The sequence below is a fragment of the Phragmites australis genome, chromosome 16 (genome assembly GCF_958298935.1).
Source record: "Phragmites australis chromosome 16, lpPhrAust1.1, whole genome shotgun sequence".
Classification (NCBI taxonomy): domain Eukaryota; kingdom Viridiplantae; phylum Streptophyta; class Magnoliopsida; order Poales; family Poaceae; genus Phragmites; species Phragmites australis.
The window spans coordinates 29,043,276-29,063,550 of NC_084936.1; the positions used below are offsets into that span (position 1 = coordinate 29,043,276).

The 20,275-nt window shown below is 43.5% G+C and overlaps 3 protein-coding genes across 4 annotated transcripts; 2 read left to right on the forward strand and 1 right to left on the reverse strand.

The window, feature by feature from the left end:
- Positions 1 to 1,284: 1,284 nt before the first annotated feature.
- On the reverse strand, positions 1,285 to 3,766 carry LOC133895877 (acyl carrier protein 3, chloroplastic-like). The gene is made up of 4 exons (XM_062336398.1): positions 3,609 to 3,766; positions 2,542 to 2,640; positions 2,080 to 2,202; positions 1,285 to 1,673 (listed from the first exon to the last, which is right to left on the reverse strand). The coding sequence occupies exons 1-4, from the start codon at positions 3,654 to 3,656 to the stop codon at positions 1,551 to 1,553; spliced, it is 393 nt and encodes a 130-aa protein (XP_062192382.1). The 5' UTR covers positions 3,657 to 3,766; the 3' UTR covers positions 1,285 to 1,550.
- Positions 3,767 to 10,353: 6,587 nt separating this feature from the next.
- LOC133896252 (small ribosomal subunit protein uS15-like) lies at positions 10,354 to 12,512 on the forward strand. The gene is made up of 6 exons (XM_062336826.1): positions 10,354 to 10,376; positions 10,469 to 10,541; positions 10,646 to 10,679; positions 11,269 to 11,273; positions 12,148 to 12,247; positions 12,325 to 12,512. Exons 1-6 carry the CDS (start codon positions 10,354 to 10,356, stop codon positions 12,510 to 12,512), a joined length of 423 nt encoding a protein of 140 aa, XP_062192810.1.
- Positions 12,513 to 13,988: 1,476 nt separating this feature from the next.
- Positions 13,989 to 15,957, forward strand: LOC133896085 (protein FD-like). 2 transcript variants are annotated; one of them, XM_062336598.1, is made up of 3 exons: positions 13,989 to 14,549; positions 14,652 to 14,732; positions 15,445 to 15,957. In XM_062336598.1, the coding sequence occupies exons 1-2, from the start codon at positions 14,196 to 14,198 to the stop codon at positions 14,727 to 14,729; spliced, it is 432 nt and encodes a 143-aa protein (XP_062192582.1). In that variant the 5' UTR covers positions 13,989 to 14,195; the 3' UTR covers positions 14,730 to 14,732; positions 15,445 to 15,957. The 2 variants fall into 2 exon arrangements, with proteins under 2 accessions (XP_062192582.1, XP_062192583.1); XM_062336599.1 differs by lacking the exon at positions 15,445 to 15,957 and having other exon boundaries at positions 13,989 to 14,554; positions 14,652 to 15,197.
- The last annotated feature ends 4,318 nt before the right edge of the window (positions 15,958 to 20,275 follow it).

Here is a 20,275-nt window from a genome sequence, read left to right on the forward strand (position 1 = left end):
GTTGATAAGGATGCTAGGACAGGAGCAACAATTAAGCCTTTTCATCTTGTGACGACTTTCGAAGATCAACAAACATACTCGATTAACACAACAATCTACGTGAAAAAACCTTAAGGTGAAGAGTAAAACCATGGATCAACGGTCAAGTCCAAACTTTTGCTATGAGTAATTAGAGTATAGGAGTCTTCTTTATAACTTTTAGAGAATTACAACGGCAGCAACACCTTCATCAAGTTGCAAAACAACAACCACCACTACTCTTGACATGAGGTAGCAAAACTCAGCTCAAGCAGAGAATAATGGTGTTGCTGTCCCTTCGGTTCTCAGTCCATCTCTTGCAAACTAATGATTCTACGGTTCTTTTCGGCACGGTTCTGTATTCTCCTAGAAACATTTTAGATTTGATTTATCTCTAGAAACGTTTATATGGTGAATCAATTTGTGTAATCGTTTGGCTAGTTTAGTAGATTCAGATTTTTCAAGATGGTACGTGAGATGGGGAAGTGATTCTAGTGAGAACATATTTTTGAGTGATTCTCCTGCTAATGAAAAAACAAAATGTTTCTCTTAGTTTCTTTCTGGAATCAAAAACCAAACTACCCGTTTGAAAAGAATTCTCTTGTTCCTGGATAGAAACGCTTCCAAGAATTCCTGACAAACGCCCCCTAATTGACTGAAATTTGGGAAGAACGTGGCTCAATGAGTTTCTCAATGTGCTGCCAAAATTTCAGCTCATCTGACAACATTTGACTCATCAATCTATTCGTCTACCGAGACTGCCCACATCTAAATCAAATTAACTGACCAAATTAAAGTATTCTAGGCGTGATTGCGCTCACCAAATTTGGTATCGATTCAACCACATTTCAAATCTTGTAGTTTATCGGTCGAGAGCTACAGCCCTACTAAAACAGATGATCAACTCTAATTTTCTCTCCTCTCGATTGTGTGAGTTCTGTGCCACACTCTTCCCCTTCTCCCTAATGCTAGCAGTAGCTAGGACAAATGGAGCTAAGTCTTTTTTCTAGCTACTCCCTCCCTCTCTCTTAAGTTCTTAAACCACTGATTGAAGAAGCGAAGCGATTCGAGAGAAAATATTGCTAAACTTCGGTAGCATCCCAAATGATTTGCCAAATTCAATCGACCGATCAAATTTTAGTCAGCCAAGTATCGGCAAAGACTGGAATGGAACCAAGCTACTTAAAAAACGACAGCCAAACACAACGAGAATCAAAAGCAATCGCTGTACGCAGCATTGCTAATCTTAAGCTAAATGAGCAGCTATGACAAGAACACGACGAATTTCTGGTAGTAGTGTCATGCCCCCGGACTTTTCTTCCGGGAAGTCACAATTCATACAACAATATGCACCTCAGAAGCAACAGAATACACCACCGGAATGTTCAACAGCTTAAAATATCTCGGTATTATTACGACAAGGGGAACAACGGTCCGGAGAAAATCACCAAGCCTTCAGAGCATAGAAACCTAGATCGTGGGTAGAGCCAAGATAGAACTAGATTACAGCTTCCAATGTTATGCCTTTTGACTTATTTTTCAGCAACAAGCTTGTCGATGAGCTCAGCAGCATCTTCAACTGTCGCGATTGACTGCGCGCTCGACTCTTCCACGCTGATCTTGAACTCCTCCTCGAGGCCCATCACGATCTCAACCTGCAACAAATTCACAATAATTATAATTCATGAATACTACAAAGTTCAAACAGCTTCTCTGATAATCTATCTTAAGGTCCTCAAGGAATAAGAAACTAAGGAAGCTTAAGGTGCTATGTTTTGAAGAAAGAGAGCTGCTGAGTATTCAGTGGAGACATGATATTGCATCCCCTTGCTAATAACTACATTTAAAAAAAAGGAAAGAAAGAAAGTGCAGTTACACAAGTCAAGGGAGTAAGAATTGACAGATTTTGGCACAATCATACATTTCCAATCCAGAATCTTTACAAAAAAGAATGTGACTTTTTAGGAGCCTTGAGGACCTAGACCCATTTGGGCAAGGTGCTACATGATTCAGAACAATCTAAATACATGACATTAGTGAAAAAATAGAGGGCAGGGTTACCGTATCCAGTGAATCAGCACCAAGTTCGGAGAACTTAGAGGCACCAGAAACTTCAGTGTCGTCAGCAAGAGCAAGCTGCTTCTTCACAATTTCACAAACCTTGTCCACTGTATCCTTTTTGGCCTGTGAGAATGCATGTATTAAAATGGTTACTGAAATATTGCTATAACCGTAGTAAGAACATACAACGCAAAAGGGCATTTATCATTGGATGATATGCCTATCTTGCTAAATTAATTGCCATGCTACAACACCAACAGCAGATAGAAGTTGTGTGTCAAGCATAAATGGAGGGAAAACCGAACTCAGTTAGGGGGGAAAATAAGAAACATCGGTAATTACTTACTGCTAGTATACATTACTAGTTTAGTTGAAATCCACATAAGCAGTAAATCACTAGCTTTCTAATAGTAAAACAACACTTCAGGTATATTGTACGTCAAGGGAAAGGATGAAGCTCACCGCGCAGCAAGCAGCAAATCTCATCGGCACTGGCTGCATGCGGAGGAATGCATTACCCTTCCTCACAGGGGAGAAAGAGAGTGAGTTCGTGTTGGTTGCCTGCAATTCAAGGCGCAAACTTCTTGAGACAACAAAACTTATGTAATGCAAGGACTAGCACTTGTGTTAACCTGACATAAAAAACATATGTAGCTTATTATACCGCACTAATAATCAGTTACCACGACTATTCAATTGTTCTAACGTTTCAATCTATAAGACTAATTTGATCCCAGCAGGGTAGGGCAGGGCAGGGAGGTACCGAGTGATATTGATTGATATACGATATCAATTCGACGGAAACTATTTTCATAGTTATAAAAAATTACAAGTGAGGGCGCATGAAGAAGAAGTAACATGACAGGATGTGACCACTGATGACTGGAAATCCATACACGAGATTCAGTACTAGCATTCCAACACCATCCCCGTCGGTTCACATCCCTATAAATCTTCCACAAGAAGATTTATTTACTGAAGAAGAGAAACTATACTGCAAAAGTCCTCTGGAGCGTGCCCCGACCTAAGGCTGTAATAGTTCAGAGCAATGCAGTAAAACAAAAACGGGCATATAGTTAACAATTAAGTCGGAATTCCTCGTGTCCGTGTAAAAAAATCTTAGTTTTGCAACACGACAGCCGTCGTCAAAGGCTGTCAACTTTACAGAAGTGCAGATCTACCCAAATCCAGTCTATGAATGGCTCGGTAAAGTTTCTGCTGCGCACAAAGGTGACTTTTCCCATCGAGCCAAAAGGACAAAGAGGCTGCACAGTTCACTCACATAGTAAGCCTCCGAATCGCTACTGGAACCTTACTGCAATTGCAAATCCACAAGCTAATCGAACACGATGAAGGGGTTTAAGCCCCAGATCACGCGCACGCAGATCGAGCGAACAAGCACGCCCAGATCACGGGCAGCAAAAACCTTAAACCCCAACCCCGCGTGCGTTGCGCCAATCAGGCACGCGGCGGACAGATCGATCCAACCAACGGACGACGCAGGGTGGCGGATCTGGCGACGGGGTTACCTTGACGGGCCTGGCGAAGGAGAGGGCGGATCTGGCGATGGATGCCATGGGCACGCACGCGAGGGGAGAGGAGGGGAGGGGAGGGGAGGCGGCGAGCACGAAGCGCGTGAGAGCGATGGGGTGGGGTGCTGCCGGACCGGGCCGGAGATTTTATACGCGGAGGAGGGAGGGGTGGCGACGCCGCGGGCATCGGGAGTATCGACGGGCGGCGGGGTCCACGAGGCGGGAGGGCCCACCATGCAGTTGGGTGGTGGGGTCCATCAGATGCGTTTAATGAGCACGAGCAAAGGGAGGTGCAAAGGACTGTAGTTTTGGTTGGGCCAGCGGTTGCAGCATTCTTGTTTGCTTTACCGGCCCATCAACTATCAGATCCTGTCAAAAACAAATACTGATGTTTTTGTAAATATATGTTTTATTTGTTAATATTATAAAAATAGGCGGCCATTTCGAAATTTCACAAAAATATTTCCATGTCACCCTTTCACAGGGTGATTTATTTAAAAATCATAAAAATATCGTGTTCCAATGCTCACAACCTTCAAAACACTATCTAAATGGTTATGAAAAAGTCTTTAAAAAAAATTTATGTGTAGAGAATGCTATCATCTAGCGCTTCGCAATATTTCAACTCAAACTATTACTTGTACAATGAGAAAAAAAAGGTAGAGGAAGAGGGACGAGACTGTGACCCAGCTGAGCACGATCCCAAAGTGGAACTTCCCCGTGAGGAGCTGGAAAATGCCGAAGGAGAGGAGGGAAAGGAACGGTCCAGAGAGGTTAGCGTCGGCATGAAGGGAAGGGTTGGTGGATTGAAGCGGGTGGAGGATGGAGAGCATCTTCCGCTAGATCTAGCGGTGTTGATGCCAAGCTCCTCGAGGAGCGACGGCTCGTCCTTGAAGGAGGCCCCCAAGCTGACGCCGACAAACCCTGCGAAGAGGGGCGGCAGTAGGAGGAGGATGCAACGGTGGCTGATGGAGACACGCGTGGAGGGAAAGGGTGGACATCTGATCCAGAGCTGCTTACGACGAAAAGCTCCCCTGCCTCTCCGATCCTCCTGTTCCCCGCCTCAGCATCGCCCCACCCTCCTTCGTACGCCTCACCAGATTTGTTTTCGTCTGCTTGGTGGTTTCCTTGATCTCCATCTGCTCCTCCTCCTCCTCCTTCTCCTCGTCGACCGCCTAAGAATCAGCTATGGCGATCTTGGGCACGAGGTCACTATGCTTGGAGTAGACGATATTGGAGGCGTTCTTGCCCTGCTTCACGACGGCGTCAAAGGATACTCTGACATGCGTGTCAATGATGAGTGCGAGGATCTTGGACCCGCCCTTCTCGTCGCGATAACCCATGCCGAGTGGGTACTGCATGATGTAGATCTCCAAGAAGGTGCCACCATCTTCGAAATCCTCAGGCCAGAGCAATATGAATCCCACTCGCTTCCTGTACAGAGGAACGACCATTTCCTGTATGAAGGGACAGGCTTCTCCGTGGTCGCAGCAGTGAACGACTGCACGGACTCGTCGTCGTAGCACTCCTTGAACTAGGGGTCATTGTTGTGGTTGTAGAACGTGGACGCTGATGTCTTGGATGCTAGGAGGAGCTCCTTGAGGGCCCTATTGCGGTGGGCACGCACAAGTGGCACGGAGCGGCGGATCTAGGGTTACGGTTCTGCCGAGTCGCTTGGTGGGGATTGGGGATCCTCTCCGTGAGAGGTAGGGTGGCGGGGACAAATCTGAGACTGAGCAGACATGAGTTGTTTTTTTTTTTCGGGTGGTTTCATCGTGAGCTAGACAGAGCAGCTGCAATTTGTTGTTTTTTTCGGGTGGGTTTTTTTATCCATGGTGGTGGGAGGGGGAACGGAGGGGTGACACATGAGGATGGATGTAACTCGTATTTTATATAGTAGAGACTAATTTTATGGCGTCGTGTGAGCTGAATCTTAGTCTTTAATTTTCAGTTAAAGTGTCTTCTTGGCTAAGGAATTGCAGTGCAAAGATTGTGTTTGGGTTGGATGTGATAAGCGGCTGGGTTTCGTTGCCACATGGATCTCTAGGAGGGCCATGGGACTACACCAAATCAGCATCACTGTTTCGATATATTGCAAACAAGGGATACAAAAATCATGGATAGGAGCCTGGTACATTGTAATAATCTTCTCTTAATCTTGCCAATGATTTTTGGTTTAGTTAACATGGAACAATAATTAGTAAAATAACAACAAATACAATAGGAGTGTCATTGTAGCTCTCTTGAAATTTACATGTCTCGGTTCAAAACTTTTTTATTTGTGGACTCGGAGAATTTTTGCCAGCTCCTTACAGGAGTAGTCTTTACATTTTTTTAATGAAAAAATCTCTCAACATACTTTTTAGTTTTTTTAATTATCACTGAATGTTGATCTCAACATTTTCATTCTATATAGCAATAGCACGTATGGTTAGGAGGCCTAATTCCAGCTTCTCAATTATCCACAGTTTTTTTAGATTACCGACCACACTAAATAAAGACCATCTTCAACCATATTCTCTTCATTTCATTCCCTTCCCGATTCACTTCTCCGTTCTTATTCTTTTTATTTTCTCTCATCTCCAATAGCTTTCCTTCGAGGGGAATCGCGAAGTGAAATGAGAGATAATCTTGTTCTGGAGGGAATAACTTTAGAATCTCTTCGTGACGGAAACCGTAAAGGAAAACCGTTGAAGCACTGAAGGGAAAAAAAACCCCATCACGACGGGATTTTCGTCCGCGAAGGAAAACGGTTGGGCATGATAACAACGTGAGCCCTTCAATTTTTTTTTTTTTTAAGAAAACGGCAGGTGCTCCACCTTTTCATTTAAGATAGAGAATAAAAAGAGTACAACGAGCATAAAGGTTCACAATGGCAGCACGAAGCTGCCAGATAAAGCGATACAGAACGGGCAAAAACAGAGGAAAAAGATTAGGTGAGAAGCATAACTTAACGTTGTTAGAGCCCTAGAACACTAGGCGTCCTGTGTATCATTCGTTGGAGCCAATAGTCGGATGTTGATGTCCGCCTTGCTTCTGAGTGCCACCTTGATATGATCTTCTTCGTGGCCTTCAAACGCGCGCCTATTTCTCTCTTTCTGATATTCCACCAAGCATAAAGTAAAGATCCAATTTTTGCATTCCGATTAAAGCCCTTCAATTTTTAAAATGTTGCTCAATAAATAAGTGGTTCTCCATGCATTTCGATTATGAATGGATTCAGAAACTTGTGTGCTCTCCTTGTAGCACATCAACTTAGTGGCAGTAGAGTATTTGTAAATGCTCGTCTTGATGTATTTGTAGAATTTGGACTGTTATGTGTAAGTTGTTTCTTTCTCAATTCGTACTATTGCTTTACCTCTCCAGTGCAAGGATCTTACTGACATTTTGGGGGAAGCCTCAATAAGTGGATATGTTGTGGTATGGAAATGGAGGTTCTTGCTGCCCGTATTGTTGACATGCTCAGAGGATCATTATTGAAGATTTTGAGTACCAAAGGTCCTGATTTTGCAGAGCTCAAGATCCAATACTAGGATCATATTCCATACTAACTGAAGGTAAGACATTCCACTTTAGAAAATTATCGACACTAAGCTTCTTACTTGTGATCAGTTGATCACTCTTCCTTGTTACTACAATCGATTATGAGTCTCGGTTGCCACTGTCCAAGGCCAACAAACACATTCCTAAAAGACCAGTCCATTCATTTTGCCATCTGTGTTACTGATATTTTGGCCATGTAATTGTTTTAAGATGTTCAATGGTTTTGCAGTGGCTTTTTATGTTCATGCATATAAGAGCCTTGAACTGAGTTGATTTTTCTTGTTTTCTTATGGTCGGTTGGCTATCAATTAAATTGATGCTTATGGGATGTTTCTAGAAGAACAATCGGGGACTATGTTGTGCTTGTGAAAATGGCACTGCATTCGTAGGTATTCTCCAACAAAGATAGTACTCCATCCGTTTTCAAATAACTATCACCATTGACTTCAAATATCAATGTTTGACCGTCAATTTTTCATAAATACGCACGTAAATCATTCTAAGTATACAACATACTTAAACTATTTTTTATGATAAATCTAAAAATACTATTTTTATTTTACTTGCTTAAATATTTTAAAAATTATTATTGGTCAAAGTTACTAGTTGGTACAGTAACGATGTCAATTATTTAAAAACGGAGGTAGTAGTGAATGTTGGAAGAGTCTCGACGGGTTTGTCTTGATGATTGGAAGCATGGCATTAATGCTATGAAGTGGAGGAGCGTTTAAAGACTAAGGAATATATATATATATATATATATATATATATATATATATATATATATATATATGATTTTCTGTTTTTCATTTTAGATGTGGCCGGATAATGTTCTTGAATTTTGCACTACATGTTGTGTAGCCAGAATTTGTAAGAAAATTTGAGCTCATATGTTGAGAACCATGGTTGACATGGTACTTGATAACTCAAATGAATGCTTTGAGCGCATTACCTGTGTATGCTTTATAAGAAGTTATTTATTTTAAATCTGTTGCAACGTATGAACATTTGACTAAGTACTTGTTGATATACATGTCATTTTTTTAAATAATGTAATAGGATTATCTGAGATTCTGCGTCAAGTGATGTACATGTCATTTGTTTTTCTCCTTCAAAAATATGACCTTTGGATCAAATATGCCATTCACTTGGAAGGTGGAATGGTGGTGTTGTTGATTGCTTATATTGTCGGTCACGCAATGCAATTATTGTGATGAGGTGTTTAGTGGTTCATCAGTCCATCTATACATGGGCAGATTCGTAGGGGGCTTAAGTCCTCCTACTGGTTGGAATGCCATTAAAAGAAAGAGGTGAAGAAAGAGGAAGAAGGAAAAAGAGAAAGAGGAGGTAGAGAAAGAAGTGATTTCGCTCCTATGTCCATCCTTGCCGATAAACATGACGCTGCAACACTTGATGTTTCCCGCAAGTTTGGGGATTGAATCCTTTTACTGTCAGCACGAGTTTATGCATGCTCTTACCTTACGCAACACGCCTGCTTTAATTGACTCTATTAGCCTTAGCCGCGTACGACGATTCGCACTAAGGTGGCTAATAATAAGATTCTCAGTTGGCTAAGGCTCCAAGTGAGAAGGCGGCCGGTTAGGGCTTGAACCTTGGCTCTGCAAAAAGACTCATTTTTAAAAGATTCTAAAACTAAAAACGCAACCGCTGTGTCTCTTTTGGCTACCGATCGGATGGAAGTGAAGGAGACGGACACAGGTGCCCGCTCGGCTCGACTCGGCAACTTGAGATCATCGGAAACCGGGCCTGCTGCCAAAGGACACCGCACTCGTCCGATTCCCTGCCTGGCCACAGCAGCGCCAGCCATGCATGCGTGAATGCATGCCAGGCGATCTCGATCAGAAGGCCGGCCGGCTTTGTACCGACGCATTCATACGTCGCACATGCATGCCTGCGCCTGCAGCAAAGCTGGGGCCGGCGGCCGATCGATCCACAAAGATGGGCACTCACTCACTTACTTGTTACTCTCAGATCAACGCGATTCATTAAGGGAAACCGTAACTTGCGCATGACCGATCCGCGTTTTCTCTTGTGTCGTTGCGGATCGAGCAGCGGCAGCACGTGCTATCCATAAATTATACGGACGGGGTGCATGCATGTCACATGGGCTAAAGCTGGGTCCGCTGGGAATTTATGTCGGCTGAATTTTCTCGCCGCCCACAACAGTCGTCGTCGTCGTCGTCGTCTCCAGCGGCGGCCAGCCACGTCTCTACCGTGCTAGTAGTTTTGGGTTCATTGGAAGTGGACGGATATATATATATATATATATATATATATATATATATATATATATATATATATATATATAGTCGAGAGTGCAGTAACAGCGAGACAGAACGTTCGGTGTGGGCGCGTGGTGTTTCTGCAAAAACAAGTCTCGGTCGTCTCAAATTCTCAAACCCACGATATACGCACATGCAGTGCTTTTAGCTGACATATTACTACATGCGTAAGTATGGTATGCGTGCTGAATAATAGTTGCGTGTGTTATTTTATAATAAAAAAATCACGTCATGTCATGTTCGACGTGATGTGCAATATAGTACCGTATAAGTAGCGGCGTTCGATGATGGTCTAGCCTTGGTTTAGAGTCCTCTCTGTAGCTTGTGGTATGCCTGCCCGCCTGTTGCATCCTTGGCGACCGACGAAGCTTGCTCCTTGCCAGTGAGCACACAACGGTGGAGTAAGGACTTGAGAGCACACAGAGAGGAGAGGAGGTTTTAGGGTTTCCCCCGCCAGAGAGAGACACACATAGGGGGGGAGAGAGAGACTGGCGGGTGAGAGGGCGGCAACGACGTGGTTCAATGCTGCCGACGACGAGGCAGTTTGGCCTGGCAGAGGTCGACAAGGAGGTCAGGACTCGCGCGGTGTTAAGGGGAAGTGTAGCCACGGCGGGCTCTCGCGGAGGGGGCGGCGGCGGGCTCTCGTGGTGGCGCGCGGTGGCAGTTGGATCCGACGACCACAATCTGGATCTGCTCCAGACCGGTGCCGATCAGCAGCCAAGGGGCGTGGGGTAGCATGGTGCTTCGGTCGGCAGTGGAGGGAAGCCAGAGGTGGTGCGATGCACGGGTCAAGGCGGCGTGATGCCCAACGTGTACTGCCTCACCTCTCTCGCCCTTCGCGACGCCGCAACAAGGCACCTACCGCCGGAGCCGCAGCCAAACACCCAGCCGCCGCCATGGGGTGTATGCACAGCCGAGGGTAACCCTCGCTCCTCTGTTCTTCAAGCTCTTGCCCTCTAGTCTAGTGAATTATCTACGTGTTAATGGCGGCTCCTCGGCTCCGTGATACAGGAATGGTATCTCATCATCGGCGCTGCAGTACAAGAGGGCTCCCCCAGCCTGGCTCAAGACTGTCACCTCCGATGTGAGTACTGAGCAGTGCCTTCGCTTCGCCCTATTCGGATTCGAATTGGGCATCGTTTGATTTGATGTGGTTGGTTGATGGACGCGCTTTTTCTGCGTTGGTAGGTGGATGAGATGATTACGAAGGTTGTGAAGAAGGGTCAGATGCTGTCGGAGGATTAACTCCTGTCGTAGGGATCCCGAGAGACCCCTTTTTAGAGATTCGACCGGGGGGATGATCCTGAATAAGTTCGTCGGAGAAATGAATGAGAGTAAATGCAACGGCCGGTGGTGGGGGATGATGACCTAGTGCAAAAAGAAGTAAATGCACTAGAGTTTAGACAGGTTCGGGCCGCACGGGGGCGTAATACCCTACTCTTGTATGGATGCAATAATTGTCATGAGGAAGTCCCTCAAGGATGTTGTTGGTTACAAAAAATATGATCTAACTAAGAGCTTGAGGCTCTCTGTTCTTTTTCTGGAACTACGCTCTGGTCTTGTGATTTGTGTTCGTCTATGGTTCGGTTCTTGATGCTTGGATGCTTGTGGCTCTTGTTCGGGTTCTCCGTCCTTTCTACTAATTCAGCCTGCTCTCTTTTTCGGTTCGGTCTGGTTGGGCTCGGTTCCCCTGTTCCTCTGTGCCACCGGCTCTTTTAAGCACTCGCCGGCTGTGACATGCCCCGAACGGGAAGGACGGGGGCACAAGCCCAAGACGCCATCACTGGGAGAGGCGTCATCATTTCTTCTAGGTGAAGTGACCGGAGGGTGTAAAAACGCCGTACGCCCGGTCACCTATCATTATAAACGCCCTGGCAACGGGCGCCATGAAGAGGGCCCACCGGGCAGCCACAGAGCAACCCGGCTTGCCCGCCCTGTCTTGTTTCTCTGCCACAGCAGGGCGGCAGACGGAACGCGATCTTTGCGATGATGCGGGTGATACGGGACGGGACCCGTGCAATTAATAGCCCAACGCCCCTCTGCCAAAGCATGTCAGGAACTGACGCTGCGGCGGGAGCAGTTGGATGTGTCAGGCCACGCACGCTCATTAAATGCGACCTCGGACCTCTGACTGGCGGACACCTTATCGGTGGGTCCCTCGCTTTCTAGGTCGTCGGGGAACCGAGTGCTCGGGGGGTACTGTTCACCTCCCCGAGCACTCTCTCCCGAGAATACCTATCTTTGTCTTCGGGGTACCGGGCGCTCGAGGGTACTGTTCACCTCCCCGAGCACTCTTGCACGATCCTTCGGGGAACCGAATGCTCGGGGGCCGCCACGTGCAGCCTCGAGCACTCTTTGCGTGGAACCTCAGGGAACCGAGCGCTCGAGGGCTGTTGCTCGTAGCCCCGAGCACTCTCTCCCGAAACTTTAGCTCTTTGGGTCATCGGGGGACTAGGGTGCTCGGGGGTGACCAGGCACCGGCCCAAGCACTTTTCTTCCCGGTACTTAGACTCCGCGGATCATCGGGGAACTGGGGTGCTCGGGGACCAATGACTGTGGCCCCGAGCACCTTCTCCCGGGACTTGAACTTTCCTCACCCCGCGGGAGGGACCTCGCGGGATGGCGCCATGTGGCGGATGGCTGGCCTAGCCTCGGGACTCAGGGACCCCCGGTTCTTGATACACCGACAGATGCCGTCGCAGATCAGCGTCCTGCTTCGTGACCAGCACGGTATCCTGCTCGTCAAGAGCGTCACTGGTGGCAAGATCCTCCGCATTCTCAAGGCACATGGTCAAAACGAGGTCTCCATTGGTAGATTCGTGCGTGCGCGGCGTGTCGTGTATTGATGTGTGGACGTGTTTGTGTAGAGCTGGTGCTAGAGATCTCGGAGGACCTGTACTTCATGATCAAGAAGGTGGTGGCGATAAGGAAGCATCTGGAGAGGAACAAGAAGGACAAGGACTCCAAATTCAGGCTTATTCTTGTTGATAGTATGATCTACCGCCTTACCCGCTACTACAAGCACACCAAGAAGCTCCCGCCCACCTCGAAGTAGTAAGTGACTTGAGCCCATTCCTGTCTTCTTTAGTTGTCAGTGCCTTGGAACTGTAACTCTGAAAATCTTCAGTTTAGTTAGTTAACTTGCAGTGTGAGTCGATTAACTTGGTAACTGTTATGTCTAACCTTAGCAAGTTATATGTGAGCCAATTGCTAATTAGGAGTTGTATGTTGACTTGTTCTTGATTCGTTGTATGTGAAATTTTATGGCCTGTTATAAGTGTTGTAGAAGCACAGTACTCCAGCAAATGTTTTAGATGCTAATCCATTTGAGCTAGCCAGGCATGTTGAGTGTGTTCTTATGCTGTTTTGGAGTGAAGATTTATGCAAGTGTATTGTCCAGGACACTGATATCCTTAGCATTAGTGCTGGATATCCAAAATTTACAACAAAAACTAAGTTTATTTTCTTTGAAATTTAAGGCTGCAACGACTACCATGTCATTTTTATATGCATGGAAGACAACTAAAGTCTATCTTTGCTACTTTGTAGTTGTGAAATTTTTAATTCCAGAATAGAAATGTTAGATTGAGTAAAGACAAATGTTCTTAAACAAACCATTTGGTGACCTACATTTCACTTGTAGCTTGTGCCTTGATAGCATAAACATGTTACATTTATGTACTTCTTTAGAACTTTTAGATTAGCAGGATTTAAATCTTTGCAGTTACATTTTGTTTTCATATTCTAAATGCACATGTAACCGTATCTCTAGGATGCCTTCTTATTATTTATTTAATATATATAAGTTATTAAATATGATTAATTTAGTAATCCCATTGTTTATTTAGTCAGTATAGATTGATTCCTTCTCATACTGAATGGCATGTGTATTTTCTACTTACACTCCAATTATGTCCTGAAGCTGCATTCTTATGGCGGACAATGAATTTCTAGTAGTGTATATATGCTTTTCCTAAACTAATCACTTGATGCTTCATCTACCTTACCACTGGGAGTGGAGAGAACATACTGCTAAGAGCTGGAACTAAATTGTGCTTTCTATCTTTGAACCATGAGCAGATGACTTCAGAAGGATTTGCATATCCAATTTTCAATTTGTAGTTTGGATAGAACTTGTTATTTTCAGTTTGTAGTTGTAGTTTGGATACATACTATCAGTGTGTATGTATGTTGTATCCGTATAGAATAGAGGAAGAATAAAACATATTTTCAATTTGCGTTTTTTTAAACACATATTAGTGACGGGTCTGGACACAATCCGTCACTGATGTTCAGTCATCTCTGACGAGTCGGGTTCAGACCTGTCACTAATGTATGTCACTGATGAATCCACATTAATAACGTATTCGGAATTACCCGTCTAGTATCTAATAAAAATATTCTTTCTAGAAAGACATCCTGTCAAAGTTGATCTATGATCAAACATCTCAAAAATACTAGATGGTTATCTCAGAATAACCCTCCAACTAAACACATCATAGGATCCAACTGCCTGAAAATTCACGTGATGAGAGAACGCCCAGATCACGCGGAGTGCCTCGGACACTTAACAGACTGGCTCCGGCACAGGCGGCAGATGCACTGTTGAAGTGTCAAGTGCAAAGCCTCGTTGAGTAACTAGGGATCAAGATTCATTCAAGGCGCACACACACACACAGCACGAGCACGGGCAGTAGAACGACCCAGAGCTGCATAGCTAGCTTGGCTACCAACAAGCATGGAGCCGCAGCGAGGAGAGGAGCAGCTGGTGCGGGGGAAGAGAAACACTGGCAGCAACGACGCCGGCGCTGTAGATATCGCCGCAGGCCTCGGCGCAGCGGCTGGCCTCTGTTCCGGCGCGGCGGCAGCTTCTTCCGCCCGCATCGCGCTGGAGCAGGAGGTGCTGTACCGCGCCGACCTGCAGCTGCAGGGCGCTGGCACCGGCGGCGACCGGCGCAGGGAGCGGATGATCAAGAACCGCGAGTCGGCGGCGCGGTCCCGCGCGCGCAGGCACGCGTACACGAACGAGCTGGAGAAGGAGGTGAGCCTCCTCCGCGAGGAGAACGAACAGCTAAAAAAGCTCTGCGACGAGGTCAGGTCGACTTTTCACTTCAGCCTTGCGTGCTTAACTAGCTGCATTATTTCGGTTCACTCATTCGCGTCTGCGAAAACGCATGGCCATGTGTATATGCAGCTGAAGGAGGCAGCGGAGGTGCCGGTGCCGGTGAAGAGGACTCCCCATCTGCAGAGGACGTCGTCCGCGCCATTCTAGCCAGTGAGAAAAGCTTGTGTCTTGAACTCTTGATCAGATCATGATCACCAGCTTGTTCGATCAGTGTCTGTGATGCACGCCTCGATCATTCGATCCTAGTTTGGATGACAAAATAAGCTTGTGGACAGCAAGAGTAGCGCGCATGCACTAGCTAGCGAGCGCAGTAGTTTGGACTAATTTGGAGTGGTGATCCGCTCGGTCGCTTGCAGGGTGCTGCTGTGTTTTCCATGCGGCGGAGGGGGGAATTTTTTCAATAATACTATTTTATTAGAAAATTATAAAATAATATCTAAAATTCGATGTTTGTAAAAATATGTACATGTCAGCACGTAGAATATCGATTATACGTGACAGTGGGTCCTATAGCATGTCGGCACTACATGTGCCGATAAGTCTTATGTTTTGTAGATGATATTAAAAAAAATATATAATTTTTTCATATGATCTTGAATGGAGATAATTTTTATATGAAAATTGTACATATCGATGATATATACAACTTTGTAATTGAACATTTTTCTATTTAAATCTGTTTATATATGAGAATATTGAATTTTAGATCTAGTTTTTTCGATCCAGAATTTATAACTATTTTTTATATCAAAAAGTGTCGGTACCATGTTAGCACGTAGAGTGCGGACATATACTTATTTCTGCAAATATTGAATTTTAAGTATTATTTTTGTAATTTTCTGATAAAAAAATACTATTTCAGAAAAAAGTTCGGTGGAGGGAGGGTGCATCCGCTTGCACAAAATGGTAAATGCTGTTTCCTCAAACACACCACGTTTTGGGGAAGAAGCCGATGATTGATGGAGCTGGTGGTAGGGTAGCGTACCCACTGTGAAATGATGCTGCCTGCCTCGTTGCCTCTCTCTCTCTCTCTCTCTCTCTCTCTCTCTCTCTCTCTCTCTCTCTCTCTCTCTCTCTCTCTTCCTGTTGTCTGCTTTGACCCCACGCATGCGCGCCCCTCTGTGCTCGTCGATTACTACTTCAATTCACATGCAGGTTTCTGAATTCTGATTAATTTGTTGCAAACGTACGGTTTCATCCAAAATATATAGCTCGATCAAGCCAGCATCAGCTCCATGTCGATCCAATTCATCCATTGTGCATGCATGTCCAAGTTTCTGCGAACTGAAATTATAGAGGGTTTTACGACTTTTCTTGCAAAGAATAGTACTAACTGAGGACTGCTGGTTGCATTCTTTGCGTCTCAGCTTTCACATGTGTCGGGGTTGATAATATAAGAAGCCTTTTGGTTTTGGGTCGTGGCGCATATGTCGCATGCCGACGTCGCATCGCATCTCGGAACGGCCATTTCTCGGATACCAGGATAAGTTGCTGCCACCGGGCCTGCGACTGTCTCGGTAGATCCTCAAAAGATTTCACGTCGCCTTTGCTTTGCTTGAAGCATGCATGGTCCAACAGAATGATGAGCTTTCTTAGTACTTAATTTAATCCCGGCAGTGACATCCATCGTATCGTACCAACCATTGTACTCGTAGCGCTGCATATATAAGCATTCCAGCAACAGCAGCAAACATCGACCAAGGAGCCATCATCATGAAATTAAACGGCGAGCAAGCTCATGTGTTGCCGAGCTATACAGAGCCAGAGAGACGGAGACTGAAGAAACCTCTTTAAGTAAGTTTCAAAATCTTATAACTATTTTGATATATATTATAAAAGACTATAACTTCTGATATTTATTTAAAAAATATGTAATTATTTTGACATATGTTATAAAAAATTATAACTTTATTATCATAACTCACCTGTCATCCTCTATGGTATGTAATAGGAAGATTAACTATAGACTCACTTGTTGGCAGAGTATGACGGGTGGATCCACGGTAAGAAATCTAGTTTTTTTTAATATATGTCAAAATAGTTGTAGTTTTTGAAATATATATTAGAAGTTGTATTTTTTTAAATATATGTTAAAATAGTTGTATATTTTTAAATTTTACTCAAACTCTTATGTATTTATATTACTTAATGAAATAATAAAAATCAATAAAATTTCCTTTCTAAAAAAAGGTGCTGCTCGGTGCAAGTAATTAGAAATAAAAGCATCCATCATCATCATGCGCCATCGATCTGGGAGTCCTCGAACAGACAATTTCATGATAGGATTCGTTCCATTTCCTACTTGCTACCGTAGGAACGATGTATGAGTGCGTTGCTCTGCATGTGTACAGTAATGATGGAGGCGTGCATCACGGACACTGAACCGAAGGGACAGTCTAACGTTATCCACTGAAGAACTAGGATCGAATGATCGAGGCGCGCATCACAAACACTGATCGAACACTCGTCATGAGTACGAACGATGTTTTTCATTGGATAGTGTTAGACTGTCCCTTCGGTTCCCACATGCGTACGAACGATGTTTTTTATTGGATTCCTCGTGCTATGAGCTCAACCTTTTGAGTTTACATTGATATTATATTCACATTAATTATAAGTTGTTTTTATACCGTGATGGATGACTAGAGAGCGTGTATAAACCTCTTAGTAAATTTTTTACGAAATTGATAATCATCTCCTATCTTAAATTCAACGTATCTCAAAATCATATGAGGAAACAAAAGGAAATAAAAACATATTACAAGGCTTTTACAACAAATGCTCCTCTTTGATGAATGAGACATCTAGATTACATTTAAGGCTATATTAAGAGTCACATTGCAAGAAAACAATCAACTTAAAGAAATACTCTGAACACAAGAGAATTGGTCACCAAAAGAATAGATTCTCCAAGTTGATAGATTCAGAGGGTTAGGATAGTTCAAGATCAACTTATATAAGAAGATTTATCCTCTACCAATAAGAAGAATAACTTCTTAAATTGAAAAGATATCAGCCTCCAACCAAAATAAAAAACATAACAAAAAAAGAAAACTCGCAACAAAGCAATAGAGCTAATAAAAACAAAATAGAAAAAGATGAACACAAGTATTGAAAGAAACAATCTCTTCATTTCTTATGAAGGACAACCATCTTTTTGGTAGATTATAAGATATTTTTCTCACAAAAAACTCTCATCTATTACAAAGGCTAAGCTCTCATTTCCTGTCCTATAAAACCTATCTCTCAATACTTAAAAATGCTGACTTAAACCTCTCATACAGTCCTACCCTTCTATTTATAGACATATGGAGATAGCTTAATCCTTAAGTTTTCTTGTTCCTAAAATACATTTTTCTTCTAATGGTCTCCTACATACCACCGGGGTATTTTGGTCTAATTTTCGCCCCATCCATCGAACGGCTTTTGCGCTTGCACGACTTAGTTTCACCTTGACGCAAGCTTTGCGATGATGCTACATGCACTTCACCCTTCCATAGTTCTGAGGTCAAACCACGAAACTGCCTCACACGCTCCTCAAAGCATTACTCACTGCTGCTTGCTCTTACCCCAAGCAAGCATCTAGATGTCGACCCGTGTACTCTGTCATGTGATCTTGACCGATGACAAGTCTCTCCCACTCTCAATCCCTCTTGATCACCTTATCACTTGTACAGACATCCCCTTTCATTGACTTCGTCAACACGCTGTCTTCATCCTTCTTTCCATGCTCTCTCTTGACCTCCATGTGCACAGCTAGTATCACCCTTGACTCCGTCTGGCTCGCTCGATCGTCCGGCACCAAGCTTCCCACTTAGCCCCAATCTTCCCGCCATCGGTCATCAAATTGCACCCACCACCTGCACATCATGAGACAAGCAAACGTGTACTTCAAACACTATTTAACTCCATCACAAGTTAGTGGAAATCAAAATCCCTGCAGAAATGACACATCTCTGAAAAAATCGTGAACGCCAGCGTTCACTCCTCCTGAGCGCCGAACCATCTGACGTGTTCAACTCAGAAATCCTTTATGCAAGAAATAGTTTGGCGTGTATTCACACCCATCGCCGAACCATCCGATGTATCTATTGTTACCGAACCACCCGGTGTATACAAGTCCGTCAGAGCCAGTTTGTAACCTCTCTGTAAGAAAAGGTTCAACGTTCACTGATACCCAATGCCTGATTATCTAGCGTGTACTTCAATTTTTTGCTTCTTCGTTGAAATGCTTCGACGTGTACTGCATATGATCGGATGGTCCAGGTGTATTCATTTTCCTCAGCGTCGAATCACCTGGCATATATAACTTTCCTGGACTTAGAAATAAAAACATTAACTCAATTTTCTCTGCAACTTTGGTTAGTCATTATCATCATTGCAGTGCAAAAATATGCTTATGCAATCCCATAAATCAACAAACCAAAATAACAATATTGTCAATCACTCATCACATATAAACCAAGGTACTTTTCAACTTAGTATCTCAATCTTCTCCTTGATGGGTGCATTAACAACCCTCGAAGTACAAAGATTTTGGTTTGATGATAATCAACAATAGAAGCTCATCCAAGTGACCAGAAACTCAAAAAAAGGCAGAAAATGTTACTTGACATTAGAAGGATTGCAAAAGCTTGAAGAGAGGCAAAGACAAGCCAAATGCAAAAGCTCACCCTTAATGGATGTACAGATTTCATGATTCTTCTTCTTTGTGAATTAGTGCACATGTTCTCTCCCTTTGACAATGCAAACACCAAGGACAAAAACTTTATAAAATGTACTAATATGTAAACCTAATGAGCTTTTACAAGTATCCCATAAAGCATTTTCACAATCTAGAAACATCAAAGGACTATGGAGAGTATAATGTGGAACTCACAATCGCATAAAGGCTCGAAAAAGAGACAGTCATGAAGCTTTGACAAGCTAATTCTGAAGAATTATTGACGCATTTAAATTCATATAGCCAAATCATATTAAAAATGACCACCACATAAGCATCCACTCGTGCCGAGGAATATAAACATTAAGAACTAGCAAAACTTCAATATCAAACTAGACATACAAGAATTCACGATATTAGGCTTTGCAAACGCTCATATATAAAATCAAGATTTAGTTAAATCAAGTGATTAGAAAGGCTGATCATTTAAGTACTTTATTTTGTAATTTATTTTATCCTCAAGTTGTCCCTTATCCAAACGAAGTGTCGCACGACTGGGTACGGTAAACACCTCGAGGCCTCAAGGCAACTTTATTGGAATACATTTGAGCACATGAAACTTGATTGTTCAAGATTATTTTATTTGCACAATATATCGAGTTTTATACAAGATCAAGTCAAGCAGTATCTTTGCGACACGAGGAACACATGTCCCCCCAAGATTCTATCATAAGCTAAATATTTGACAAAGATAGAAAATATAGTGCAATATTCTCTAATCCACTATCTTGAACCAAAAAATTTAGAGTAAAATATTTATCAAATTAGCCTTAACACAAGCATTAACTAAGTTAAAGCAATTACAAACATGCTGATCAAGAATGTAGCATTTCATAGTCTACATGATTCATAAAATTATCAAATTTCATCTTTTAAAAAGCTAGCTTGCTTGAAGTGATTCATGTCAAAGCATCAAGATGAGTCTAAGTTTAAAAGATTACTTCATATAACTACTCAACTTAGTCCAAAT